Genomic DNA, 19,664 nt, shown 5'->3' with positions numbered 1-19,664 from the left:
CGACTAAAAATGTTTGAAATCGATCGGTTGATGGTCGTTATTGAATAATGTAATGAGCCCACTTTTGGCTATTTTTTCCCTTGATCCCCCCAGGAAAGTTTGATTTTCAAGCACTTTTGTAACCAAACAATACACAGAAAAAAACATATTGAATAGACATAATCAGGTCCGCTGAGACTTATCAAGAGCTTTTAGCTAACTTGTAGGTGCGAATTTGTGAACACTTGAAAATATAAAAAAATAACCAAAAATTGAGAATTTACAATAGAAGTTTTGGGATTTTTAGTCAATCATACTGATTGCGTTATAACTCTAAAAACCAATTTCCGCTCCAGTTGAGGGTCATATTTAGCCACACCAAGAAGAGTTTTTCAAAATTTGAATTTTTTTGCGATTTTTTCCGTCTTATGGAAAATGAGAGTGACTGTATCTATATCGATGGCGTTATCGGACAATAACAAATTACAACCGTATTAATGACTAAGTTTTACATAATTTAAACTATTTATGACAGTGTAAATCAGCACATACATAACATGGGTGCAAAATATGACCCAGCATTTATAAAAACACGTACAAGCATATTGGAAAGCAAATATATGCTCCTTATAACATTTTCTATTCGAAAAAAAAAAAAAATCTTCATCTATCTCTTTCTTTATTGTTCTCAATTCATTTACACACTCATAACGAGTTGTGCCATTTTTGTTCGTGACATTTCACTTGACAAATATTAACAATAGTTCTTATTTTGAGAGCCACTCCATTTCTCCACTCCGTCACACATATGATGTGTCATCGTTCTTCGCTTATCATCGTTTGCTAACACACACTTTTCTTCTTCATTCGAATGAATCGCTTCAATTATTAAAACTGTCTGCTTCCTATTTTTCCGTTTTACATTTACATCTACCTGTCATTCTTAATGTGATAATATTACAACTTTACACTCGTACACAGTGTTAAACTTATAGTTCCGTCGTTACTATAGCGAAAATCATTTTTTGTGATGACAGAGATCATGAGTGTACGACTTTGAAGTTGTGCAAGATTTTTTTGTCATTTGATCTCTTCACACTATAAATACAATTATTTATCATAAAAAAAGAAACAAACAAACAAAAAAAATTACAATAATTCATCTGTATTTTAAAAAAAAAATCTCTTTAAATCTCAACTAACGAATGATAAAGAAATGTGACACTTTGAATTTAACGTATACATAATCTTCACTTTGCATGGAAACATTACATTTTCAAGGAAAAGAAAAACATAACTACCAAAGGAACTTTACCAAAACAACAAATGAAACTAAAACACTTATTATAAACATTATCGCATGAAATCATATTGTTGTGAATGAAAACAATTAATTTATACAAAAAAATCATCACATATAATCATATTCATATTCAAACTAACGAAACAAAAAAAAAATACTTCATATTTACACATTAACATAAAGGGGCTATTGAATGCATAACTGAACAAAATGGAACAATAACACTTACAATGGTGATTTAAATGAAAATAAGAGAACTCATGGTAATAGAGATGGTCAATTTAATGAGAAATGGATGGAAAATAGCCACTATTTTGTTTTCTCAATAGATAATCCATGCATTTATTTAAAGAGAAAATACTAATCATTTCACTGTGCGTCACTAAAAATCTAACTGACATGAAAGACACCATTTCCGCATAATTTTGGGACGCTGAATTCGTTTTTCTATATCACGTCGGAGTTTTTTACAATTTTCCTTGGAATTTTTTTGAAAAGCCAAAAATGGCATCAATAAAAAAAAACTTCCAAGGAAAATTGTAAAAAACTCCGTCGTGATAGAGAAAAACGAATGACGCCATTGAATTGAGCGTCCCATTTGAAAAATGACTCACAGTGTTTTCAGTAACGAATGAAATAGTTCACGTAGTGGAATTAAAATCTAATAATAAACAGTTCCTAATAGTTGAAGAAAAAAAAACAGTTTAAACAGAACATTTATATTTAGTAGTCTCTCCAGATGATTTAAAACATCGTGCAAAAATGCGACTCTGTTATTTTCCCTTTCAATAAAAAAAGTACTCCTGGTTTTTTTTAAATCTATTTCTCAAACAATAATCGAAATGAAAACCGATATTTAACCACTTTTAAATTTCAAACTTGTTCAAAATAATATTTATATTTTAAGAAAACGACTTAAAAATTAACAATTATGCAATAGAGTTCAACACACTACGTGAATAATACACATACAATTTATTGCATTTAAAAACAAAACAATAAAAGAATTTCAATGAGCACCTATTACCATGAAACCATATGCATAATCCCTCAAAAAAATCGTACATATATTTTAAACTCTCATCAAAATTCATCATCACTTTTATCTAACATATCCATGGCACATCAGAAAATATTTCGAAAAAAAGAAGAAGAAGAAGACATCTTCACACAAAAAAACACACCGACACAACATGTGAGGAGTCATCTCATCCTATTTGAAAGGATGATGAGTTAGTAAGCCCTGTTTCAACCAGACAATGTTTTGAATTTAAAATAAAAATCCGAGCAAAAAAGAGTTGAACAATGCATCCGCATAGTAATATCGTCCTCTTTCTTCTCTAGATCTAGATGAAATCAAAGTTTCACCCCAAAATTTTACCAGACGATTTTTAAATTGAAGCGATCAGTATATTTTATTTAAAATACAGATCGATTCAATTCAAAAATTAAACGTTTAAAAATTTGATGCAATCTTTATGACCAATTCTTTAGAGTTCAAAACAGTACACACACACATTAGATAATCTTTATTTGCTATCATAATTAATATGGAAACGAATAAATGACACACAAATGAAAACCTAAACAAAACAAAGTTTTAAAAAAAAATACTCGCAGCTTAATCAATGAATTTTGTGGTGTTTGGCCGATCTTCTGCACATACATACACACACACACACATCTTATAATCTATTTTGTAATTTGTAATTTACCCTGGAAGAATTCATCAAATAAAGACAGAGACAAAATAAATAAATTCCATTCGTTTAATTTATTTGTATCTTATTTATTCATGGGCTGATTGAAATGAATTATTCAAATTCGGAACGTAAAAAAACAGGACCATTTATTGAATTATAAAACCCTGCGCACCTTTCACATAGGGCTGCCTCATTTTTGCTGTGTATTTTGATTTGTCAAATCCATGTGTATACATTGTGAACGAAATGCGAATGACAGTTTCATAACCCTCAATGTAAAACTTTTGTTGCGACTCAGCGAATGGAAAGAAAAGACATATCTCCATCGCCAATTCTATCTTTCACATTGTGTGCCGATAATATCGATCAACAAAAACAAAAAAAAGGTGATAATAATTATTCGTGTTATTGCGTCGATTTGCATCAAATACGGTGTTTTCATCGAATTAACATTGTTATTGTGAATTGTGCAAGGGAATTTTGTAGACGACACCGGTTATTAAACAATTTCATTGTATTTTCAGTTTGACTTCGACATTTTTATGCATGCAGTAAACGATAATTTTGGAAAAAAGATTTGAAAACGGAAATCAATGATGTGGAAACAAGTGTGCCTCAACAAATTCCATGTGAAAGCCACCAATGTACGTTACTTTTTATCCGAAGCATACAAATGTTCGGAGGCTTGGGAGAATCGCTTAAAATCCCCGATTCTGCAAAAGATTCGGCCTGATTTATTCTACTATGATTTGGAACGGCAATTCAATCAACAGGGCAAAGTGTGTGCCGTCGATTTTGACATTTTTGTAAATCGAATGAATGACAATAAAATGTTGAATGAATTATCGGATATGGTGCACAAAATGCGATTATCGACTGAAACGTCCAATACATTGGCATCAACATCACATGCCGTCATACGGCATCATTTGGATTTTAGTGACAATGATTTTGAGAATTTGGTTTATATTCTCGATGATCGATTGAGCTATGGTGTATTTTTGGATTCATTTACCGCAAATCTTTGTCTCGATAAATTGATAAAATTAAAAGATTATCGAATGGCAGCCAAAGTGTCAACATTTTTAATGCTCCAAGAGAATTTCGAAAATCCAATCAATCGCATGCTGTCGTTGTATGCATGTTACAAATATCTGGAGAATGCCGAACCGTTCGATGATCTGTTGAAAAATCAAGCAACTGATGCTGAACTCGCGAGTCAAGTATCGGAAGCAATGCGCGCCATAGCTGATGCACGATCCACAAAGAAGGCAAAGAAACGTGATAAAAAAGAAGAAATTCGGGTCCGAATCAACTTTTTACGAAATCCATATTTTGATGATCACTTTGATTTACGCAACAGTCATCATTTAGTTGGCAAAACATTTTTAGCAATTGGTCAATATTTTGATGGTGCAATTGGTAATTCGATCAAATTAATGGGATACACATATTATGAAAAATACGCCGATGGCATTCAATTCATCGAATCACTTGCCAATAAAAATCAATTGTACAAAGATGCCGTTGATATTGCGAAAAAACAGTTGGCCGAGGTAAATTGGTTTTTATTTTTAGTTGTAAACTTATATTCTATTGTTGTCTTAAACATTCTATTTTTTTAAAACTCTGATTAGATTAAAGATCGCGATACGGATGAAAATTATAAAAAATTTCTTGAAGCTGTTGACAAATTGGCCGAATCAAGCACATCACTGGAGTCAGAATCACTCGAAAATGTCATCCATAAATTAGCTGTACAGACCGTTAAAGAGAATGAAGCCAAGGAAATTGAAGAACAGACAAAGGTATACATGTCATATATTGCACATTAAAACACGAATGAAATATTAAAGTAAATGCCGCGGTTCATTTACAGATTTACACATTGTGGGAGCAAATCCGTCAAACAAAATTACAAGAGGAATTGACTCGTGTTGATCACCATAATCGGCTCAAAAAAATCGACGAATTGATGCAAACCATGAGCGAACAAGAGGAGAAATTATGGTTCTTTGATAATGAAGAAAAAATCGATTTGCAATTGGAAAAAATTTCAGGCGATCATACGGAGAAAAAGGTTTATGGGCGTGAAAAGAAAACAGCGGAAACCTCGTATATACCGCCAGAAGTTGACGCCAAACGAAACTGAATATTTAACCGCAACGCAAGCATGAATTGCGTTGATCAACTTAAATATTGTTGTATAGGTCTAATGAATATTTAATAAAAGAAATCTATGTAGATTTTTTAGAATACACATCATTTGTTTTCAATAAAATTTCCATCATAAAGACGCCCTGTGATGCACGGTATAAGTGAAAAGTAGCTAAAGAATTTGCAAAACTTTGAGATTGATCTAGTTGTCAAGTATGTTGAACTCTCCCGAATATTGAATCACTATCGGGATAATTAAAATGTATAAAATGATTTAAATCTCTATGAGTCTTTTGTCTCTTTATTTTAATAATTGCATGTAATAATCTTAACAAGAACACTTTTCTCTCTTTTAATAATGATTTTAATGTGATAAAATCCAGTTTAACGACAAACACACCATCTCAATTGAAATGCGTTTATGTGTTTAGGTGTGTGTGTGTTTTGAAAAAATACTAAATCATCTGTGGCATCTGTGGCATCTGCACTCTTAAAACTTTGCTCCACATGTTTGTTTGTTTGGCTAAAATCTGTGTACTACTATATATATATAGTGATCCCATAATTAACTGACATTTGTTTGTGATGTATTGTTATTGAAACTACAATCTAGTACAGAACAGGCAACTAAGAAGGCTACAATTTGAGCACGTTTATTTTCTCTTGTAATTCCTTGGCTTCGGTTTCCAGTAATTTTAAATCGTTTGTTATGCGTTTAAAATTATCGGGAATATTCCGATCACGTTCATTTTCAATTTGATCTTCAAGGTCACGAATCTCACGTTCCACTTGGCCCGTTTCATTAACCATTTGTATTAAGTCACCACAATTCGAATGTAATGTTGCCAATAGCTTATAAGCCTTTTTCGATGGCTCGTCTTTTTTTGCTGTCTGCAATGTAAAGAGCAATAAATAAAAACCGAATTAATTGGAGTCTCTTCAAAGAGGACAAATCGGAAAAAAGTTAGCCAAATTAATGAAAAAGTTACTTTGAATAGCAGATCATCGGTCACGGTAAACTGTCGATCGAGTTGACCATTTATTGTGTTGATTTCTTTCTGTATATCACGCGTATCGCTTAAAACTTTATCGATGCTGGCTTTTTGCTTGCGAATATTTCCGATAATTTCTAAAATGCGCGATGTATACGAATTCCTAGAGATTCGAACACAAATTGCACATTGAGAAAAGAAAAATAATTCATTTTATGAATATCATTCAAACCTGTTTAAATTCCGGTTATTTTTTTCAAATTCATCGACTAGTTTTGCATGTAGTGTGGCTTTTTGTTTCAATTTATCGGCCAATTCTTCGGTCTCCTCTTTCGTTAATTTAATTTCGTCAAGAAGTTGCTTTGTGTGTGACTGTATAAAAAAGAAAAAAGTAAAACAATGAAATTATGAAATGCTCAAAAGCAAATCTGAGTATAATGCGTACATATTTTGAGTTGGAAGAGCCTCGTGCAATTTCAATTTGTTGTTCCAATGGAATACGATGCTCGTCCCATTGATCTTTCAATTTTTTGATACGTTCATGTGATGTGGCCAGCACTTTGTTCATTTTCTCAATATTCTCTTCTGGATTTTCCAATAGCAAATGCGTACGTTCTTTTAGTTTTCTCTCACTTTGCAATTGTGGCAATTGATCGGTTAATGTTTTAGCGCTTGTTTTACATTCAGCCATTTGTGATTGTAGATCTTGACGATGCTGTAGTAAATTCTTAATTTCAGCTTTCATTTTTTCAATTTCAAATCGTATGGCATCCGATTCACGAATCTCTGGCATAACCACAATATCATTTTCATTTGGAATTTCAACATTGTTCAATGCCAATTGTTGTACCGATGTCACATTTTTTAGGTTGTCTTTTTTTATGTATGACGATGGTGCAACGATTGATTTTTGAATTTTTATCAATTTTCGAAAGTTTCGTTGCAATATTGGCACTGGTTTCTGATTTTCATCATTGCTTGCAGTGATTGTGACCTGCGAACCCAATAAATCCTGATCATTTTTGTGAATCAACGATGCACATATATTGCTACTGGTCGTCTGTTGGAATATTGTTGGCGAACGCTTTGACCAATATTCATTAAGCTCGTTCGATTGATTCTTTTCAATTGCATGCGGTACATTGAGCTTTTGCGGTAAAAAACCATTATTTGATGCTTGAATTGCAATTAAATTACCAAATTTACGTGCACCAAATTTTTTACAATATTGCGGTGTCCATGCGGCATTCAATTGAATTTTAATATTTTGTCGAATGTTATGGTCAAGCAATGATTTACGATCCGTATGAATTTCATCCAAATGCTCTTTGTCTGCTTCTTTTGGCAGTCGCTCAATCAAAAACATAAATACACGACGCACCTCCGTTACATTTGAATAAAGGAACGATTGATAACCGATATCGCCACGAAATCCCACTGACTGTTTGACAGACAAAAACTGGTTAATCGATTTTGCACAATTTGAAAAAGCAGAGAGAAAGAGAAAGAGGTGAAAAAGGCAATTTTCTACTTACGGCACATGCCTCCGCCAATGCAGTGGTCACATTGTAGCGCTGTGCTATACCTGTATGGTTTTTGTATTGAATTAATCATTCATACTTCATATCGAATTCAAAATGGTCGGTGAATGTACATCAGCTTACCTGGTGGAAGACTTTCAGGTACTTCAAGATCTGGTTGAATGAGATGTAAACATTTTGCGGTACAATGTACCAACAGTTCAGGCGTAAAGTCAACCAAACTTGTTACTTCACCATCAAGTTTACTATTCAAATTTAAAAAAAAAAGAATGACTCATAGTGAGTGATTGAAACAAGCCCAAATTTTTAAAATGATTAAGAAAAAAAATGCTTACCACCCAATTTGTCGCAATGAGTGAATGATAATGTTATCGACTTCATCCATGGTATTTAGTTAGGAAAAATGAGCAAATTGTATGCTAGTCGATTAAGTGAATGATTGAAATGTTTGACAAATCCATTCAGCGTATCAGTTCGAATGAATTTGTTGGAAAAAAATTTATCGAAACAAAAAAACACATACAAAAAACTGTGTATTGTCCACCCCTAATTTATCTGAAAAGAATGAATTGTTGTTATAGCTTGGCCATTAATGCAAATCTAATGTGCATGCAACACTTTTTATTATTATTGAATTTTAATTAATTGCTTTTCGGACAAACGTCGTGCAGAACACACAAATGTACACAAAATATTAGTTTGTTTATGACAATTTCATTTGTTAAATTATACACGATTCAATAACTCCATCAAATTCAATGTGTATGCGTATAAAATGTAGATTTTAATTGAAATATTACTTTGAATTAGAAAACTAATAAAAGGGACAAATAAATTGAAAACGTATAGTCGAAAAATAATTTACATGAAGAATATGATGAGAAGAAACAGAAAAAAACACAACACGATAACACCGCATTGATTTCGTTTGTTGTGTGTGACGTTGACAGTTCGTTGTGTCGACTGTGTGTGTGTGTATCATTTTTGTATATTCAGTGTATGTATGCGTGCATATAGTGTATGTTGTTTTTTCCAGTAATTTTCTATTCTAATTCCTTTTTGTGACTATGTTCCGATATTAAAAAATAGCAATTTGACTGAACTAGTATCTAGCCACTGTTGCTAATTTAATTTAATTTAACGAGTCATTTTTTGCTTGTTCTTTTACATTCGATCATGCCAACGGTGCGTTGCATCACAGTATACACACAATCGTGTCATACGATGACATCGAAAATGGAGCCATTCAAAATGCCACTTATCAAAGTATCAACAGCAACAACAAAACCAACGATTTATATGAAATGTATACACAATTTTTGTAAAAAATTGTATGTGACAGAGTGGCCGAATGCACAAACACCATCAACCATATAGTGTCATATAATGCCGATTAGGCTGAAATCAACAACATTTTGAATGTAAAAGTATACATACACATCACAACTACATGCGAACGTGCATCGTATCACATTGTGCGTACTAAAAATCGTCGAACGTACTTGATACGTGTTTTGTCGATTGAGCGTAATTTATTCCGATCGGCGCTGTTATTCGAACCGGATTAGTTGGTGCTGCCGCTTGTAATTTTCAATATAGTTTTATTTTTTTGGTTTCTTGTCGTGTAGTTTTTGGCAATTTTCCGAGACCCTTTTTTCGTTCGTTGTTTTGTGTACTTGAAATTGAGAAACGAAAATGAGTGAACCACAAGTGAAAAAGAGCAAAACTGGCTCCGCTCTGGACCAATTGAAAACGATGACAACCATCGTAGCTGATACCGGCGATTTTGAGGGTATGTGGAAATATGTATTCAATTTAAAATGAAATGGTTCGTGCAACTACAACGTTGTCTTCCGTTTTTATTTATTTTTGTGTGCTCGTTAACCCTTTGGCATTTTGGGACTGTAGTCAAATGGATGTTAAGCGCACCAACCATTTCCATTTGAATATCTATACACATGCACATCATTTTCTATAATGATGTTTGTTCGGGTTTGTATGTCTGTCATTAAATGAGTGTGTAACACGCACTCACGGAATCGATTCATAGTCAAATAAAAAGACAACGACGTAAATAACAAATAAAAACTTTCTAGTCATTGAATTATGCAATTGGTTTGAACATTTGACCTTGGCTTTCACATTGCACGCATGTTACACGATTTGGAATATTGAGAACAAAAAATCAACAACAACACTATGATCGTTTACAATAAATAAATCAACTTTGATTGCGCATTGAACGTATGAACTTCAAATACACACCTTAGACGGCATTTGAAAGTGATTGAACAACAGAGACAATCAAAAAGCGCGATAGAGAGAGAGAGAAAGGGGGAAATCAAATAAGACTTATTAGACCTTCTAGAGATCGGGTGTTATTTTATTGTTTTTTTTTTTTTTTTTCTTGAAGAGCGAACAAAACATTGTAAACCTTTAAAGTTTCTCGTAGCATTGCAATTTTTGTGTAATATTTTTTTATGGTTTCTCGGCGATAAGTGCTAGAAAACACTCGAAGAGATTAGAGCGCGTAATAACGGAAATTTCAAGCATGCTCTCGATCTCATGTCATAAAAACATTTGTCTCACGCTCTTGAACATAACAGCGCTCGAATAACGAAAACGATTGCATGGCAAATAAATTGTTTGCTGCACATGAGAATTAAAAGGTTATCGTAAACATTTGACCATTACGTGCGCACAAACGTCCGCAAAACGGACAATCAAAATCACCATCAACAACAAAAATAACAAACATTGTTACAACAAAACAAAATCACCATCAACACCAGGCAGCAACAACAACATTGCTAATTGAAAGAAGGAGAAGAAGAAGAAGAACATAGCAAAAAATAAAGAGCATAGAGTGTGTATACTACGGCGCGTATCGTTTACAACAAAACTCTTCCCTCATTTACGTGATAATTCCATGCGGCTCACTTTCTGTGTATCGGTGGGATTCTTTTACATTACAATTACGACTTGCGATTGCTGTAAAAGGATTCGCACAACACACCCAATACATGTAAATTTTCGGTCGATCAACTTCAATACAACGGCAAACTTTTGGCCATATAACCGAGATAAGAAAACATTTTCTAATTAGAAAGCTATAAAGCAATAGACTATGGCAAGATATTATAGTAGCGCCTACATCAATTCTATTTACAAGAGAAAGGTTTACCCAGATTAACATCGTATGATAAGATAGCAACGCAAAGAATAGTAAAAGAGACTAGAGACGATCAGAAAACCGAACATTAAATAATGTAACCAAATGAAATTTTGCGAAAACGCTTACTCTGCACAGCATTTTTTTTTGTTTGGTAAATGCAAAGCTAAACGATTTTTTTTTTTTCAATTCCAGATGAAATTTTTCCACATATTACATTTACCAATTGCCGCTTGACTGTCGAAGATGACAAAATGGTAAAATTCGTACGGTAATTGGTAAAAGTAATATTAAACTTACAGATTCACCTTCATATTTACCAAAAATAAATTTTCTGTGTATCAGCCCACACAAAATCAAACTTAAAAGCCCCAGACAAAGACAAATAAAAAGAGATTGAGGGTGTGTCAGAGAAAGACATAGACAGAAAGAGGGAATCGGGAAAAGCGATGGGTAAGGGTCGCGCTTAAATATCAATATAAAACATCGTCATAGAATCGTCAGGATAATGGGTTGCGTAAAAAAGAAAATGCGAAAAAGACATTGTTCACGCCGCATTTAGCACAAATAAAGCTATTAACGAGCCTGGTTAAATAAAAGCCTTAATGCCCTCATACCTTTCACATTTTTCTCTCTCAGCTTCTATCTCTTCACGTCTTTCAGAAAAAAGCACTTAATTACTTCCTCAAAGGTTAAAATGAACAATCAATCTGGCATTTCTATTCATTTTTGGTATTTTCACTGAAATCACTTCGTTTCCCCATATTCAGTATGCCAATCATTTTGTGTGTGTGTGTGTGGTTGAAATGTTTTATCAGACGAAATTCAAAGCGCTTCATTTATAAAGAAAAAACCGAAAACCATAGCAGATATATACGATTTTTTCCCGTTGATAGCAATTAAATGAATTAATGACCACAATGTGAAATCCCCATAAATTGAGATGTTTTCAACTTGAATTATTTTATAGCTATGAAAGCGCACAAGCCAACTGATGCCACAACAAATCCATCGTTGATCCTATCAGCCGCCCAACAAGAACAATACCAACATCTCATCCAATGTGCTGTTAAGCATGGCAACAAAACAGGAACGTAAGTATCTTTTGTTCACCCCACTCCACATCATGCGTATACATAGATATGTATTCAATAATCTCGATGTCATTTTGTCTTGTCTATCCATTTGGTTTGCTTTTTGCACAAACTCAGAGCATTGTCAAATTGGTAAATTCAGAAATCTCATTAACTTAATTGCTCATTTTCGAGCAACATTTTACACCATACACGATGATTATATTTGACTATTTAAGATATATTTTTCGTTTTTGTTTTTATTTTCATTCCATTTCTCGGTTTGTTATTCGAATTTTTTAGAACTGTTGATGAGAAAATCGCCGAAGCTTTTGATTATCTATCGGTGTTGTTTGGTGTGGAAATCTTGAAAATTGTACCAGGTCGTGTATCAACTGAAGTGGATGCTCGTTTATCGTTTGATACGCAAGCCAGCATTGACAAGGCATTGAAATTGATTGCATTGTACGAGGAGTTGGGCATCGATCGCAGCCGAATTTTAATCAAATTGGCATCAACGTGGGAAGGTATCCAAGCAGCTAAGTATGTACCATTGTCTGTTCTATCTCATTCAATATATAATTTGAATTTTCATCATTTGAATTGGGTGTATTTTTTTCTCATTTTCAATTTTTTTTCTCTTCCATTTTTCTTATGCCCATTCAAAACATCGACGGTCGTATATATTTTTTTTTTTTTAAAAAGGACTTTGGAAAAGGAGCATAATGTTCACTGTAATTTAACTTTGCTGTTTTCATTTGCACAAGCTGTTGCCTGCGCTGAAGCTGGCGTGACATTAATCTCACCATTTGTTGGTCGTATTTTGGATTGGTATGTCGCCAATACAGACACCAAACAATTTGCAGCAAATGATGATCCGGGTGTTGTTTCCGTCACCAAAATCTACAATTACTACAAAAAATTCGATTACAAAACCGTCGTTATGGGGGCATCATTCCGTAATACGGGTGAAGTGACCGCATTGGCTGGATGTGATTTGCTTACAATTAGCCCAAAATTGTTGGCTGAGTTGGCTAGCACCAATGCATCTGTGCCCCAACAATTGAATCCAGTTGAAGCGAAAAAATTAAAACTTGAAAAGCTTCAATTGACCGAGGCCAAATTCCGTTGGATGATGAACGAAGATGAAATGTCCACCGATAAACTATCCGACGGTATTCGTAAATTCGCTGTTGATGCACGAAAATTGGAAAAACTTCTTGCCGGCTACTTCACCGAATCAAAATGAACAACTACGGAGTGAATGGGAATGAAATGGAGAAGAAATGACACACCGCACAATAGATTTTTAAGAAATTTCATTGATGTTTCACAATAAAATTTTATGTGACTCATATACTCTTTACGATCAAAGTGCATGAATCATATTTTCCTTTTCCAATTTAAAAACTTTCTACGATTTTACATTCCTATTAAATAAAATGAACGCTATTTTTTTTACTACAAAAATAAAACCAACATATTGTCTCGTTTTCTGTATTTTGTTTGACTTTTGTCATGATTGAATGCAGTTGTAACCATCAATCCCATTTTCCAACAAAAGAATGAGATGACAAAAAAAGAACAAGACTGTGAGAGAAATTCGTTTCCGAGCGGAAATTTACAACGGAAATAGAATTGCGTTCATTTGATTGGGGACGACCTTGTGTAGGTGCTGGATGTTTTCAAACATTTCATGTAAACGTATCCACTTTGATTTACATGGATTTTCAACAATTTTCGTTCCGTCTGCTACTAATATCATTTAGAAAATTTTGAACACGTTTTTGAGTCGACATGTGTTTCGCTTAAGTGTTTTCGCATTTCGGCTATTACTATGTAAAATACATATGTTTTACTTCAATCATTAATCACCCCGAAAAACTTTTGAATATATTGAATTTTGTATGAAAATGCTCTCAGATCAAGTGAAATGCCAGCTTTTTTACCACTCCACGCGCCGATGAATCTTGTGAAATAAAGCTAACGCGCCTAGATTATACTTCGCATCAAAATAAGCTAAACGAGAATTTTTGTTTTTAAACTGTCAATGGAGTGAAAGGCTGATGCTGATTTGCGTCACATGAAAATAATAAAAGTTTTTACCCATATGCACACAGATGGTTTGCTCTTGATCGTTCTTCCTTTCTTTTTCTCTCTCTCTCGCTTTCTCGCAAATTGAAAATGATTTCAACGAAAATAAGGGATTTATTTTCGAGTGAAATTGTTGGTAAGTTTTACTTCCTACTTAATTAAAAGGTCTTGATGATTTTTTTGTTTTCTTAACCATTTCTGTGTTGTTGTTTTTACTTCATGATTTTCTTGATGATTTTATCAGAATATTTCATGCATAATTTTCTATTGCGGTGTTTTTTTTTTGTTGAATTGTTTGAAATTAATTTTAATTCAATAAAATCTGTGTTGAGCATGAAAGAATATCGAAAATCGTTCGCTGTTCTTGTATGTGCGCGCAGGGATGTGGCGTTCGTTGAGACTTTTGTGAAGATTTATATGTTCCTTTCATAAAGTTTTTGTAGAACAAACGAAACAATTTCAAACGATATATAGCATACAGTCGACATTATATAAAATTAGTGTAAAACAAAATAAAATAAAGAGGCTTACGTACGCAAGCTGACTTTTCCGCATGGAACCGAAATTTTGGTAATAAACTGAAATCATGGTCTTTGTATGGTTGCAGTAACTTAAATTACCGTGAAAACTTGTGAATATTATTTTCTTATCAAAATAAATAATCACACCAAGTTTGAAGAAATTTCAATCCAAAAAATAGCCTGTTCAAAGTTTCAGATCATTACGGTATCACAAAGGCAAGTCTTTCATACAAAAATGAAACTTTTTGTGGATTTTTGTATGAAAAGTGTGTGAAAAATTGATTGCATCTTAAAACTAACATCAGATTCGGGTTTCTCCCCCCCACTAAACATTCATTCAGCGTTCAAATTGAAAGAATATCATTTTAAGGCATTTTTCTCATAAGTGCCTCTTCAGAGTCTAAGTTTTACACAGATCAATCAATGTCGTTGAAAATTTGACCAGATTTATTTCTCGTAGTGCCCAATCATCCCGTGAAGTCACATTTTGAATTTCATGTCTGAGCACGAAACCATCGTGTCACCAAAATGGTTGAGAAATGATCAAAAATGTATGGATGTGGGATTGTGGGTACTCCATTCGGACCAAAAAAAATTACACCGGTCAACAGATATTGCTCAAAAACTAATCAGCACGTCTCCTAGTAGTCCCAAATCATCCTGCAAAGTCAGAATTTGAATTGAGTTTTTGGAAAAAGATTTATCGAGTTAACAAATTTTGGCAACACGCCACAGGACACAGGACACATCACACACAGCGACGCACATTAATATGCCCCAAAATAATCTCCAATCGTGTTTTCTATATTAAATATGCATAGAAAACATGTTTTGGGATGACTTTAATTTTTTGGCCTAATACAATACCTTCCCTACACTAAAGGTGTGCGGAAAAGTAAAACGATGCCAAAGACAAAAGGGAAGATTTGTCGTCGCAGACTAGATCGTGAATAGAGATGAAACAATAACATAAATTCTACCGTATTATGTTTGTATATGTAGAAAAAGACTTCTAAGTAAGAATACCATACGTACCCGCTCATACACACACACACACAGAGAGAGAGAGGGAGAGAGAGAGAGAGAGAGAGAGAGAGAGAAAGAAAGAGAGAGAGAGAGAGAGAGAAAGAAAGAGAGAGAGAGAGAGAGAGAGAGAGAGAGAGAGAGAAAGAGAGAGAGAGAGAGAGAGAGAGAGAGAGACTGATGAAAAACAAAGGAAGAAACAAACAAAGGAAATCCTTTTCAATGGCATTTTAACAAACTGGTTACATGTAAAATGTAAATGATTTTCATCCCTTTGGTGAAATAATAACGAGTGAGCAAAGCAATTGTTTACAGTTCGTTAGTGAAAAATCGGAGCGAAACGGTTGAACTGATTTCTCTTTTCTCTCTGTATTTTTTTAAGTAAACAAGAAGTAAGAAGAATGTTGTTTGCGTCCCACAATAGAATTTAAATTGAGAATCACAACACACACACAGATTGGTTTCAAAACCGAAATGAATGAGCCAACATTTATATTTCAACACCATATTTTGGTTGCAAAATCGAGCGCGAATATTAATTGATATGGAAGGGGAAAGAACAATTCTTTTGGTTACGCGAGTCGTTATTTTAAATATTTTTAAACGCAACTTCCTAAAGGCATTTCAAAAATATATTTGATTTCATGCACTGACGCAACCTGTTTGATTCTTTTTCACACCCTCTTCTTTCATTCTCTCCACATTCGACTTATTTAATTATTAAACTGCCTGAAAATCCAAAAGCGTACATCATGGAAAAAACGGTATTTCATCGAATTGAATGTGATGCGTTGTGATTTTCAATGGTAATTCAAGAAAAAAAAATGAGCACATGAAAGTGAAGGAGGAGAAGAAGAAGACAGAAAAAACGATTCACGCAAATTGAATTGAAACTACGTTTTGCGTTGAGTAAGCTACCGAAGAAAATTCACATAATCGATATATGTAGATATATGTTTGAGCACGATAGAAAATTCAAATTTCCCTCATCTGTCTGACACTCAAAGAGTGGCAAAAGAGAAAGTTGTACATTTGCCCGAAACGAAGCAGACTTCAATTGCAGACACGATGAAAAATCATTTTATCTTGCTCCTCTTCGTAGCCTTTTCTCTTTTTTTTTAGTTGAAAATTACGCTTGCTATAAATCTTTGTCCGCGACTGAACGGAAGAATAGTGCACACAAAAAAAAGAGGAGACACGAAATAACGAAACGAGAATAACAGTAAACGAACGCATGCAGCGTTGATGAGGTGTTGTCGAAGCGCAGTCATGGTTATTTATCTATCAAAAATGAAGAAGAGATTGTGTCAGCATTCCCACCAATAGACTGGTGTTATTGCTGTCGCTGTTGTTTTCGCTATTACGTTTCATGATAATGTGGAAAGCTCGATTTTATATGTACTGGATACTAAATTGGCTACGCACGAAGATGGCAGCGAGAAGGGAAAAAAAAGAAATTATAAAATTCGCAATCGCTCTGCATTGCTCAACATTACCATAAATCTAAAACGGAGCTATATCGTGAGCGACGACAATCTATATTGATGTGTGTACAACTACGTAGTAATATAAACAGCAGGCGATATGAAACGATGGAAAATGTGCATAGCATAGCATTTTCCCCGCTAAAACACTTTGATTCTATGTCATTCTTTCAATTCTTCCATTCGTGTGAATGTTATGAGCTTTGTGTGTGGCGGAAAACACATCGAGCAATGAATACGAATCGAATGAAGCGTACAATGGTGGAGCAATGATATTTGTTGTTTTTGTTTCCTATGCACCAATGTCTTGTGGAAAATGGGTAAACGGGAGAAAGAGAAAGAGATTTGGTATATCACGTATTATACACAAAGTATCTCTCCTCTAGATTGGATCTTTGAAGTTGATACGCTATACACACGAACACCAATTGGTGTTGAGAACGTTGCTTCGCTGCTTGTGTGAATTTTCGCGCGCGATGAAAACTTTCGGTGAAATTCAAGTGAGTGTGTAACGTATTTCCGACGCGCAAAACCACCAATTGCGTCTCGATCTCCTTACTGAAATTGTAACGACGCTGGAATAGAAAAGCTTAAATACATGCACAACGTTGATTTGAACGAACAACGAAATATCTTGTTAAATGTGCCACGCTTAAGCACATGCCGATCCAACGGGACTCGTCGAAATGACAACAGTGAATATCGTTTGGCCATAACACCCAGCTGTACAGTATAGAGCAACAGCACCATCGTTGGCAGCAACAGCAACAGCAGACAAGGGTAAAGAACTGCATGTAACGAATATGTGTATATGCTCGTAAATGTTCTATTGGCTGTTTGTGCACCTTTTACTCTCTTCTCCAACATTTTATCCATGCATTGAATACACAACGAGATTCAGAGACGATGAGAATGACGACAACGACGACAACGGCACAACACATCGATGTGTCGACTCGTCCACAGTGGACTACAATACGCTTGAGAGAAATATACACGATTGGCATATACACACTGAATTTTGATTTCGAAGCTCGCACTTACTCATTCACTCAATCCAGCATTTTCCCCGGGCCGTGTTGTATGCGAGAAAACGGCGTGTTTGCTCTGTAGCAAAGTTTCCTTTTTTATATATTTCGTGTGGATAATAACACCACAAAATCAAATACCACAAGAAACAGTCTTCACCATTTTCGACAAAACGAAACAGTTTGCGATCAGATATTGTGCGTAGCGTTGTGTTATTTGCAATTGCGTGTGCTGTGTGGTGCTCCTCGTCTGCTCTTGATGTGTGGTCATACACACAATATAATAAAACAACAAGCAGAGCAGCAGCAGACGTAGCTTTCTCTTGAGCGAAGAAACATATAATAATATTGGCTGCCAGTGTGCCAACAAGTGTAAAACGAACAAGTAAAAAAGAAACATTTACGTGCCAGTGCTTGGTAGCTCGCTACATACTTTGTGGCTTAGAGACAATATTTCGTTTGTTGAAATATTCGGTGTGAGAAGATATTTCAGTGGGAATTAAGTGAACGATTCATTTGAGACTTGAGACTTGAGATTTGAACATTTGTCAAAGTGCTTTGCGATTCGTTTTTTGCTTTTCGTCAGTTTTATTTGGTTAATAATCATTGTTCAACATTTACTGTGTGCATGTATGCTTTTTTGCCTCATTGGGACGAGCAAACATTGAAGAAGTACATCAAAAGCTCACGCGGAGATATTGAAGAGAAATGCTGTGAAAATGTAAGTTTATTCAATAAATCATTGGCTGCACTTTTTTCCACCTTGATTTTCTTTCAACTTTTTTTTTTAATCAGAATTTTTCTCGTTTGCTGTTGCCATAAACATGCAGACGACAAATGATAACAAGCATTCTATAGATCCAGTTAACAATGAAATTCGATTCTTGTTCTTTGTATTGTAAACATAACAAAAGTGTATGTGCCTTCGGTCAGCGCTTGTATATATTGCTTGTTTGTGCACGACCTGATGATCCTTTTGAGCGGGCAAGAGAGAGAGAAAACGTATTTATTGTGTCTGTTTATATTTATTGTTTTGAAAAACAAATGAGAGGCACATGGACCATTTGCATTTGTCGTGTGGTGAATTTTTCGCTTCCGTTATTACTTAATTCAAGTGTGAAATTTTTCATCTATGTTTTCTTCTCTACTCTATTTCTCATTTTCAGACAATATATTGAACTAACTGGTCAGCTGGGATGACAGTACGTTAGCCAGCCAAATGGGGTAAAACAATAGAAGTGATTGATCAATAATATGAATAGCTTCTATTGTTTTAGCCCAGCTCAGCTGACCAGTTAGTTCAATATATTGTCTGCTCATTTTCTTTGTATTTCTCGCGTTTGCCTCAGTCTGAGCTGAGTGAACGTCGGTTTGCCATATATTAATTCGTGTGTATAGAATACAAAATCCATGGACGAAAAAGAAACGCAACGGAAAAAAACTATGCATAAAAAAGGGAAAAAATGGGAGACGGAGCGAAAAGAGTGAGCATTTATAATGTTCACTTCGAAGCATCATCATCTATTGAACCATACTCAACGGACGGTTATACATATATAACGAGCATTCGATTTTTTTTTGTTCCTCTTTTTTT

General features: G+C 34.3%; 4 protein-coding genes across 4 annotated transcripts in view; 3 read left to right on the top strand and 1 right to left on the bottom strand.

Moving 5' to 3' along the window:
• The first annotated feature begins 3,234 nt into the window (after positions 1-3,234).
• LOC116350573 lies at positions 3,235-5,245 on the top strand. Its single transcript, XM_031782406.1, has 4 exons — positions 3,235-3,371; positions 3,510-4,541; positions 4,623-4,793; positions 4,865-5,245. The coding sequence occupies exons 2-4, from the start codon at positions 3,579-3,581 to the stop codon at positions 5,135-5,137; spliced, it is 1,407 nt and encodes a 468-aa protein (XP_031638266.1). The 5' UTR covers positions 3,235-3,371; positions 3,510-3,578; the 3' UTR covers positions 5,138-5,245.
• A 167-nt stretch (positions 5,246-5,412) lies between these two features.
• On the bottom strand, positions 5,413-8,666 carry LOC116350569 (coiled-coil domain-containing protein 22 homolog). The gene is made up of 8 exons (XM_031782391.1): positions 8,541-8,666; positions 8,011-8,230; positions 7,799-7,920; positions 7,670-7,719; positions 6,580-7,575; positions 6,367-6,506; positions 6,132-6,297; positions 5,413-6,033 (listed from the first exon to the last, which is right to left on the bottom strand). Exons 2-8 carry the CDS (start codon positions 8,058-8,060, stop codon positions 5,779-5,781), a joined length of 1,779 nt encoding a protein of 592 aa, XP_031638251.1. The 5' UTR covers positions 8,061-8,230; positions 8,541-8,666; the 3' UTR covers positions 5,413-5,778.
• A 532-nt stretch (positions 8,667-9,198) lies between these two features.
• Positions 9,199-13,399, top strand: LOC116350579 (probable transaldolase). The gene is made up of 4 exons (XM_031782418.1): positions 9,199-9,467; positions 11,818-11,941; positions 12,224-12,463; positions 12,626-13,399. Exons 1-4 carry the CDS (start codon positions 9,371-9,373, stop codon positions 13,167-13,169), a joined length of 1,005 nt encoding a protein of 334 aa, XP_031638278.1. The 5' UTR covers positions 9,199-9,370; the 3' UTR covers positions 13,170-13,399.
• Positions 13,400-17,788: 4,389 nt separating this feature from the next.
• The window catches only part of LOC116350286 (ras-related protein Rap-1b), a 12,283-nt gene continuing 10,407 nt past the window's right edge, over positions 17,789-19,664 (top strand). The window contains exon 1 of the mRNA XM_031782043.1: positions 17,789-18,791. The gene's annotated coding sequence lies outside the window, so the exon portion shown is untranslated. The remainder of the gene's footprint in view (positions 18,792-19,664) is intronic.

The sequence above is a fragment of the Contarinia nasturtii genome, unplaced genomic scaffold (assembly GCF_009176525.2).
Source record: "Contarinia nasturtii isolate CC-2019 unplaced genomic scaffold, AAFC_CNas_1.1 Cnas_scaffold_129, whole genome shotgun sequence".
NCBI classification, from domain to species: Eukaryota; Metazoa; Arthropoda; class Insecta; order Diptera; family Cecidomyiidae; genus Contarinia; species Contarinia nasturtii.
Note: the sequence above shows the minus strand (reverse complement) of the source record. Positions and strands in the feature narration are given on the sequence as shown.